General features: G+C 36.4%; 2 protein-coding genes across 2 annotated transcripts; both read right to left on the reverse strand.

Moving 5' to 3' along the window:
* Positions 1-381: 381 nt before the first annotated feature.
* On the reverse strand, positions 382-3,638 carry LOC149405518 (uncharacterized). The gene is made up of 4 exons (XM_089607840.1): positions 3,631-3,638; positions 2,853-3,186; positions 1,498-1,832; positions 382-739 (listed from the first exon to the last, which is right to left on the reverse strand). The coding sequence occupies exons 1-4, from the start codon at positions 3,636-3,638 to the stop codon at positions 382-384; spliced, it is 1,035 nt and encodes a 344-aa protein (XP_089463966.1).
* Positions 3,639-3,675: 37 nt separating this feature from the next.
* On the reverse strand, positions 3,676-7,049 carry LOC149405519 (uncharacterized). Its single transcript, XM_089630559.1, has 5 exons — positions 6,557-7,049; positions 5,239-5,795; positions 4,793-4,975; positions 4,514-4,718; positions 3,676-4,374 (listed from the first exon to the last, which is right to left on the reverse strand). Exons 1-5 carry the CDS (start codon positions 7,047-7,049, stop codon positions 3,689-3,691), a joined length of 2,124 nt encoding a protein of 707 aa, XP_089486685.1. The 3' UTR covers positions 3,676-3,688.
* Between the last annotated feature and the right edge of the window lie 2,916 nt (positions 7,050-9,965).

A 9,965-nucleotide genomic window follows, 5' to 3' on the forward strand; every position in this document is an offset into this window, starting at 1 on the left:
CATGTAGTTTTAATGCAGATCAATGACATTCACGCGTACCAATCTTCAAGGTATGATACCTTATAGCTTCAATGTAAACAGTTGTTTTTTGTAGTGATTTAAACAAGTCGATAAAAATAATTTAAAAAATCAACAAATAATCATCACAATATTTAGTGTAGCACCATTAATTAATAATAACAAAAACAAATTTCTTCGTCTTGGTCAAAGTATTCGCAGTCAACAATCAGATTATTCTAAGTAAACAGAATAAAACATTAACTCAAGTCACCTGGCGTACGTGGATTTAAAAAAAAAAATACGCTGAGCTACAGTACTCAATCTATAGTTTTATTCATTTAATTTATCCTTCATTATTTATAAAAACCTACAATATCAACTTTACCTTAAGTGATTATTAGGCAATGAATTATTTGTGAAATTATAATATAGTCTGTTTCTTGATGTCACTGATCTCAGCGAGCTCAGCAAATGTTTCAGCTCGTATTTCAGTGTCTTCACGAGCGGGTTGTCCTCGTCGATCATCACTGCCCTGACACCCTTTTGCGCATCGTTCAGGCTCTTCTTTGCCCCTTGGAGGTTCCCACACTGAGCCATTTCTCGCGCCGATTTCATCAGTTTCGTTATGTCGATGCGAGCCTTCTCCATCGACACCTCTTCTTTCTCTCGAGGCACCAGATTCGCAGCTCGTTCCACGAAAACCAGTATGGGTAGTGGCTTGAACTCTCGCGTCCCTACTCTGCAGATTTTTACTAACCCCTTTTAGTATAATAATCTGACCATAAGTAGAGCTTGTGAGATTACTAATCAACAGAGCCGGCTCAACAATTTAAGGGGCCTAAGGCAAAAATTCATTTAAGGGCCCCCAATTTTTTTTTAAATAGTTTTATTAATTATCATATAAATTATTTATAAATACAAAATGTTAAGTTTATTTAATTGTACTTGTAATTATAACTGTAAATTAATACTACAGATTATAACAATTTAATAATATTGTAACTACAAATTAACTACCAGTGAAGTTATATAATAATTTTATATGTATAAATATATTTATTAAAAAAAAATTGGCCTTATTGGGTGGAGGGGCCTTGGGCAATGGCCCCATTCACCATCCCCTTGAGCCGGCCCTGCTAATCAATTCCCATTTTATTTTCCAACAAGATAAAATAAGTAAATGTTCCCTCCGATAATATAGACTTAATAATTTTCATTTTTTTTTTCTAAAACATTAATTCACAAACAACTCTCCATTTATAAAATAGACACAGTTTCATTTTATTAAGAAAATAGTTCACCAGACCGAAGTAAAATAAATGAACTGTTTTAGTTAATTTAGTTTACTCTGGTCTGGTGAACTATTTTTTTAATAAAATGAAAGTTTGACTAGAATCTTAAAAGAAACTAAAAAATTGAGTTGTTGTAACAAATTCTTCATAATTAATTTCTCTTAAATCTCCGAATCAGCTATTGATTAGGGTTCACAATGATTACCTGCAGGAGTAATTAACCTTCAGATAACTTATGTCTCCTTGTTTAGTGGTAGTCGGAAGAAGAAGTTCGACCATGGCATTGCGAACCTCTTTGTCGTAGAGATATCCATACAACACGGTGACGTTATCTACAATGCTGGGATCTTTTTTATAGCTTCCAGCGGACACGTTGGTTATTTTTGAAAAATTAATTGTCTCAATGATCAGCTTTAGGTCCTGGACGATCACAGTGACGAGGCCGCCCAGGATCTGTGCGAAAGCGCGGTTCAATTCGTTAAGAAGTTGAACAGCCGAGAATGTCCCGCCCCTGCTGTTGTTTGCGATGTCCTGAAGCACCTATAATTGCACAATATACATAGGTTTCTATTGCATTAATTAAGCCAATTTTATATTTCTTTAATCTTTTTAATTTGAAATCTTAGTTTCCAGGTTTCATTTTACATTCCCTCCTATTTTTTCGGATTACTATTGCATTAAAAATTTAAAATATAAGAGGTTCCATTTTCCTTTCCCTCATATTTTTCGGATTCTAAATGAAGCGTAAAGATTGTGACTCTATAATTTCACTTACATCTTAAGTTGATCAATCCTATTAATTTTGGAGCAATAGTCGTTGAGCTTTGTGTACCTCGAGAATATGTTAAGTATACGATGAATTTTTATCTTAAAATCAATTAGCAAGAAGACGATTGATTGATATAAAACTAAAGATGTTATGATGAACCGGGGCGGACGCCCTGGCCACCAAATTTTATTTATTAATTTATAAATCCTTAGTCCCTCAAGCTTTATCTATTTATTTTAATAGTCTTTATATATATATATATATATATATATATATATATATATATATATATATAATTTTAAAAAAGGTCCACCTAAAAGCGTACTTGTATAATTAACAAGCATACCAAAAATTTATATACACAATGATTTTTTTAACTCTAAGTTCAACTTTTTTATCTACCACTTGTTTTTATTTTTATATTTTTCTTTACATTTGCACCCCTCAAACTTTTTATTCTATGGCTTTAATACATACGGAAAGGTATGAACCACAGGGCACAAGCCCAACATTATTTTATTCAGAACTCCTGCTGTAATCCAATGAAATCATCTATATGAACTATCAATGTCAAGGACGAAGCCGAAGCCGGCCCATAAAATTTTATATTTTTTTTACCTAAAAATTTATAAATTAGTTTCCTCGAACTTTTTTTTTTTTTTTTACATATTAGTCCCTAATGTAAATTCCTGGCTTCGTCCAATGTATGCCCTTTCCGAAGTTAACAAATGAGGTACGAGTCTTTCTATCCCTAAATTTATTTTCTACCTCCACTCCAATTCAGAACATACCTTGACATGACTTGTTCCGAAGCCGAATGTGAAAACGGCCACTTTGTCGATCTCGTCCATAACATCGGCAGCGTCGCCTCCGCGGTTTTGCTCGCCGTCGGACATGAGCATGATCACTCCGACGCGGTCATCCATGAATTTACGGGAGTTGAGGACGCCGAGCCCGGTCCTGAGGCCGTCGCTGATGTTCGTGTTCAGCTTCGGTTGAAGAGCGTCGATTTTCCCCTCGATCACTGTCTTGAAAGAGTTGTTCATCACGCGGAGCCCAGGGACGAGCTCGGCGTTGTCGTCGAAAGTCACGATCGAGAGTCGGTCGTTTGGGGTGAGCTTATAACTTATTTAAAACAAAATAATTTGTGCATTTTATTGGAATGTCGTTGGCCGTTGGAGACCAATAGTAGTTTGTGTTCTTACATTATCTTTTTTTGTCTTTGATTTTTTTTAAAAAAAAAATCTTATTCATATATATGCATATAAATAAACATATTAATAATTATTATTTAATTTTTAAGAACATGTATATTTTAATCTTTTTACTATAATATATTTATATTACTAAATGCTAAATCAACTTTTATTATCACTAACTATTTTATAAATAATTTATCAAACACCTGTCAATTATTGGAAAAAAAAAAAATCTAAAAACATTTTTTTTTAAAACAAAGCTATACCAAAAGTTACCTATTACCGCATAAAAACTTGACATTCTTTATTTGTATAGAAACAATACAACGAGAAAAATTCATAGCCTCAGCTGTTGTCGGAAAAGAATTACAGTGACATCTTGCGGCCGATTATTAAATCAAACCCTATTGGCATAGTGAAGCAATGAATCAACCACAACTCTTGGGGATGCAAAGGTGGCCAGTCATGTGCCAGCTGTGACCACCGTCGGAATGCATGTACGGACACGCAGGCGCGTAGGTCCCGGTGAAATCGAGCTTCAGCGACGTGGCTTTGGGATCGAAGCGTGTCCACGTGGCAGTGGAGTTCTCGTACCGGCTGTGCGTCAGCCGAGTGAACTTCTGGACGGGCTTGAAGAATTTGTTGATTTTGCTGACGTCGACGTCGAAGGTGAAGATGTCGCCGTATGGTCTGGCTGAGTGCGTGACGACGGGCATCGATATTGGATCGGCGCTGACGGCGGCGAGATCGGCGGTGACGACGATGCTTTTCCCGTCAGGGCTGAACATCGGGTGGTTGACGTGGCCGCCGAGCTGTCTGTCGCTCTCCATCACCAGCACGACCGTAGTCGGGTTCTTGTAGTTCACCAGGAACACCGAGAAGAATCCCGGGTCGAGACCATTGTCGCTGATCGGAGCGTCGTTGGGCTTCTTTCGGTCCGACGAGAAGACGATCCAGTCTCCGCTGGGGGACCACTGGCAGTGAGTGTCCGTACAATTCGTCTGGGTCGTCAGTCTCTTCAGGTTTCGTCCCGAAGACTCCATGGTGTACAGACTCTTGAATCTCTTCTCTCCTTTGCCTCCGTCTCTAGTTGATCGGAAAACTAAAATATTCCCTAGATTCAAATAAACCACAATCATACCTCTGTATATTTTTTTTAATCTTAAAATTTTGCAAATTAATCCCCTAGAAAATTTTCTTATATTTTAGCCTCCCTAGTTTACGTTTCTGGCTGGGATGTATATTTGTATTACCATCTGGGCTGGTGGATGGGAAAGCGTTGTTGGAATCTCCTTCCGTGAGGGGAATGTGATAATTTTCGCGTTTGGAGACTTGACGTATTGCATGGATGTGGACTTGTTTGGTTGGTTTGAAGGAAGGTCCCATGCAAACGTAGAGCGTGTCTGAATCCGGACTTTGGCACCAAACTGTGGAGAAAACGCTGTCCTCCTCCGGCGCCTGAAAAACACGAGAGTCAATCTAATCGATGTATAGGGGAGTTACTTTGACGTAGGTTTATATTATATACATACGTTGAAAACAACACGCAAGCCTTGGTCGTCGGCGACCCAGACGGCTTTGAACTCGTTGTCAACAAATGCAAACTTTTTCCCGTCGCGGGTAAACGTCGGGAACACTCCCGGAGCCCGTAACACCTTTATGTCCTCGTGCGGCGACTTCAAGTCCACCAACTTTCTCTCAATAGGACCTCCGTTCTGCAAGAAAACAGCATCTCAATTCTTAAGAAGAAACGGAAATGTATAATTTTAAAATAATGATGGTGACATCGAAAATAATTATTAAACGTTTCATTTTCAATTGAATCTTACAATATTGAATCTCATTAATCTTATAACTTCTTATTGGTTCTCATGTAAAATTTCTTAGGTGCTCCTAACTCCTAAGAGTGGAAAACATGCTCAAATATATGAATTGACAAACTTTTTTTACATGAACACCCCTCTTATAGCGTACCTACCATGAGTTTGTCGTTGATCCTGCACCGATGGTAACCGATTACTGGCCCGTAATCATGAAGCACAAAAGGGTTGTAATGGTCCGCCTTTGGCGTGATGGCTTGTGTGACGATCTTGCTTTGGGAAGCCGAGACGTCGAATATCTCGATGTGGCGATACTCTTTTTCCACGCGCCCTTCCTTCGGGTCACCCATGGTCGACGTCTTACGGATGATCGCCACCGCCACGTCATTGGGTCCAATAGCCGCCGGAGTCATCGCGTCTGTGTCCTCCGGGGTGACACGTTTCACCTCAACCCCAGGATTGATGACGGCTCTGTAGACGCCGCACTTCCCATTGTCGTCGCTCCGGTGGAAGAAGATGACGTCATCACTCCCCCAGGAAGGCCAACCACCTTTTTCGACGACCAGCGTTCGGTTGGAGGGGTCATCGACGTCCATCACAAAGATGTCTGTCTTCAGATCTTTGATCTCGCCGTCCCAACCGCCCTTTCTCTCAAACGAAGCCACCGCTATCTTTTTCCCGGATGGAGATACCGAAGGGTTCAGATCAGCCACGCCTATTATTTAACAATTTCACCGTCACAACATCTCATCATGGGCAATATGGTGGAAGAGATACACACAAATATTACAAAAATATGGGTGTGGAAAGAGAGACAAAAATTTACATGTAACTATTAGAAATTTACTTGCAAAAATGACATTTATTGTCTCTATAAACTTTTATGCCTCATTTTTTTTATCCTAATTAAACCTAATAATCCTTGACGTATAGATATGATTTTACGGTAAGAAATAGTATTAATTTAAAACCAAATTTGGAATGGACCACAAATATATGCCACCAAAAAAATAGGGCAACTGTGTCCAAATCTTAAAATACTTCTCATATCAGGTCCGGCTTAAGATTTTTTTTTTTTTTGCCTTAAACAATTTAATTTTTCTAGGTATCTTTTATTTAGACTATATGTGAGTGTATTTGGGTCTAAAATATATTTATTTCGAACTTTTTTCTTCATATATATATATATATATATATATATATATATATATATATATATATATACACACATATGATTAAGGGTGGGCCTAATAACAATGCAGCTTTAAACTATTTACTTTTTCTAGGTATTTTTTATTTAGAATATCTGTGAGTGTATTTAGGCCTAAAATATATATTCATTTCGAACTTTTTTCTTCATATATATACATATATATATATATATATGTATATATGTGTGTGTGTGTGCGTGTATGTGTATGATTAAGGGTGGGCCTAAAGCAATGCGGCTTCCGAGAGAGAGAGAGAGAGAGAGACCTGGGGGGGTGAGTCGCATGGTTGTGCCGGTTTTGAGATGGGTCTTATAGACGGCGGTCCAAGGCTGACGACGTTCAAGGGCGGGCTCCTTGGTTGAGACGTAGACGATATGGTCGGCAGTGAAGCACGGGCTGTCCTCCATGCAAACCAGGCGGTCATCCGGCAAGCCGCAGAGCTGGGCGAGGCTAAGAATCCGCTGAAGTCTGCTCGCATAGTCGTAAATAGCGACGTAGATCTTTTCGAGCCCGTCCTCACGCTCCGACACGAACGCCATTCCTTCGAAGTAATCTCTCTCCGGAAGCTTCAGTTTGGCGATGATGGCGCGGAGAGCCGGCCGGGGAATGTAGTTGCCGTTGTAGTTGTACGACACCCCGTCTGTTAACTGACGTTCACCATTTTTCCACTGGGCCCTCACCTCCATGTAGAATATGTCGAGCGGCACTGGAGGCCGGAACGTCGAGAAAAACGCGATGCTTCCTCGTTTGTTTCCCATTTTTTTTTTTCGTGTTAGAAAGAAATAGAAAGCGCTTGAGAGGCACTGAACAAACGGAACAACATAGGCTGTATATATACGAAATGGGATAGAGATGGTGCCTGCTTTATCAATATGCTATAAAATTATTATGAAAGAAAAAAAATATGTATGATAGACATTTATGCCAGGTCTATTGCTTATAGTTAATTAATTCAATTTTATCATGGCCATGACATGCACAACCTTAGTTTTTTTTTTAAAAAAAAAAAGAAAAAAAGAAAGGCTCTCTACATATACAGATATTTATATTAAAACTCAAATTTAACTATTTAAATCATTTTATTTAAAGTTTAAGTGTATAATCACGAAAATTTCTTAATAAAGTCACTAATAGTTAATAGTTATAAATAATAATTAATAGTTATAAGACTCCAACAATATAAATAAAATCCTAAAAATGTCTAAACCATATCACATCACTATAATTATTATTTTTTTAATTTATAAAACTTAGCTATTTATCAAATCTCTAAAAAAAATTAGTGGTTTAATTAGTTAATTGATTGATTAAAAAAGGGGACTGAAAGCTCCACAGGAACGAAACGACGGACTCAAAGAAGCTCTAGCCACTTTGAATAACCAATTAGTCTTTTTCAACTTGATATGTTTAATAATCACCGACTTTCAAAAAAAGGAATCCTAGCTTTCATTTACAAGAGACGACTAATAATGAACAACTTGTATAAAAGATATTGATATAATGATAAGGAATCCTAGTATCTCCGTACTTCTACCTCGTGTTGCTGGTTTCTCGCCTCCTATTACTCTGAACTTTGCAGATCGATCTACCTCGTTTTGTCGGTTTGGCTTTAACGAGTCTTCGTCAACTTCATATGTTTAATAGCCACTGATGAACTAATAACAATGGAATCCTACATATGATTTAACAAGTTTTGAAAATTTGCATTAAAAACAAAATATAATCAATAATTGGTCTAAGTCAGCTTTCTCAGCTTTATCTATATAAAAAAAAATATATTAATGATAAGTTAATTACCTAGATCTACCTCGTCCTTCTCAGCTTTATCCGCTATAATTGGTCTAAGTCAACCTTGTAGATCTACCTCGTTTTGTCGTATTCTTGGCTTCAGTTAGTTTTCGTCAACACTTGCTATAATCACCGCACAATATAAATGAATCCTACTTATTATCATTTACAGAGGTAATAATGATAGAAAAGATTAATTTAATTTACCAGTCGATCATTTTAACTTTTAGAAGTTATATAGAGTTTCCAAGTTAATGCTTTATAAAAAGTTCTATTTATCGTGCGTGATGCTAAAATCTAACCCTTCATGATGCTAACATCTACATATACACAAATTGCTATGTCACGTTTAGTTTTATTTATTATTATATAAAACTGTATTACATGTAGTTAAAATGGTTTTTTTTTTTTTTTTTTTTACAAAGCAGCCCATTCAAACTAATTGTTTAAAAAAATAGTCAAAGTTTCATAAGTTAATGCATTCTAACTACTTATAATGTAAAAATATTAATATGCCCTTGATTATTTTCGAAATAATCAATCTAAGTGTCCAAAATTTTAATCCCTGCACTTTTTGTATATAACAAATAAGTTCAAAATTTTTAATCGTGCCTTCAAAATATTTAATCCTCATCTAAACTGGAACTTTCTGTATATACAAAATAGGTTCAAATATTTTAATAATGTCTTCGAAATATTTAATCTACATCTAAACTGGCAACAAAATGATTAAAGTCTAGTCATATGCAACGAAGTGTCAAAAATTTTAATCTTGCTTTCAAAAATTTTAATCTACAGTTCGATGAATCAAGAAGAAGAAGAATAAGACACTGATGGCGATGATGATGACGATCCACGCCGACCTTCGATCATTGTTTCACTCACTAGTTAAATAATCATCTTATAACACATTTAGTGATTTCGAATTCATAATGTCAATGCTAGAGGTGACGTTATTAGTGGCTCTATTCTCCAATGTGAAAGTATTATGGGTTCTTTCTCAAAACCAATTGGCAATGAGATGAGTAACCCATGACCTTTATAAACCTTGTTAGTTTCTACAGCGATTATGTTAATGTTGTGTAAAGTTTCAGATTTTTTTTTTAAAAAAATCTCGCCACGTTGAGACTTGTACGTGGTTGCGGTGAGATCAACCAGAAAAATTGGGAAACCAAAAATTTTATCTTAAAAAAAATCTCACTGCGGCGAGACAAGCTCATCCTACAACGAGATTAAGCAAAAAGTTTGAGAAACCAAAAATTTTATCTCGCTGCAGCGATGTATTTTTCTCGATGCGGCGAAATATTAAAACTCAGAATTTTTCTAAGAACTCGCTGCGGCGACTGTATTTTTTTCCTGCGGCGAGATCTGTGGTTCAACAACGGTGCTAAAATCTGTTGTAGAAACTGGTACCTGAAAATTAACTTCAAATTCAAAAGCAAATTTTCATATCTTCAAAACATCCAAAAGCAAATAATTACATCCAAAATGCTGTTGAATAATTAAACTTGATTTTGGGTTATAGTATTTGGGCCTAGTTATTTCTAGTTGTAGTTTGGGCTTTTAGTATTTTGGGCCCATTTTAGTTGTCATCTTTCTAGAATACTCTTGATGTGTAAGAAATTTTAGAATAATCTTGTATTTTCCTAAAGTGTCATTAATTAGGAGAATTCTCTAGAAAATGTTGTATCTAGAGAATTCCATAGACTAGTATAAATAGGGATGTAATCCTATACTTTTTTTTATCAAGCCAAAAAAAAAGTTCTCCATTCTACAAAGAAATTTCCTACCTCTCTACTTTATACCCATGCCTCCAAAATTTCCAAACAATTTCCCTAAACACCCAAAATACTTAAACATTTTCTCCACCTACCCAATACTTCCTT

This window comes from Urtica dioica, chromosome 2, assembly GCF_054948205.1.
Source record: "Urtica dioica subsp. dioica isolate 48M chromosome 2, U.dioica_male_clone48M_v1_H2, whole genome shotgun sequence".
In the NCBI taxonomy this organism is placed as follows: Eukaryota; Viridiplantae; Streptophyta; class Magnoliopsida; order Rosales; family Urticaceae; genus Urtica; species Urtica dioica.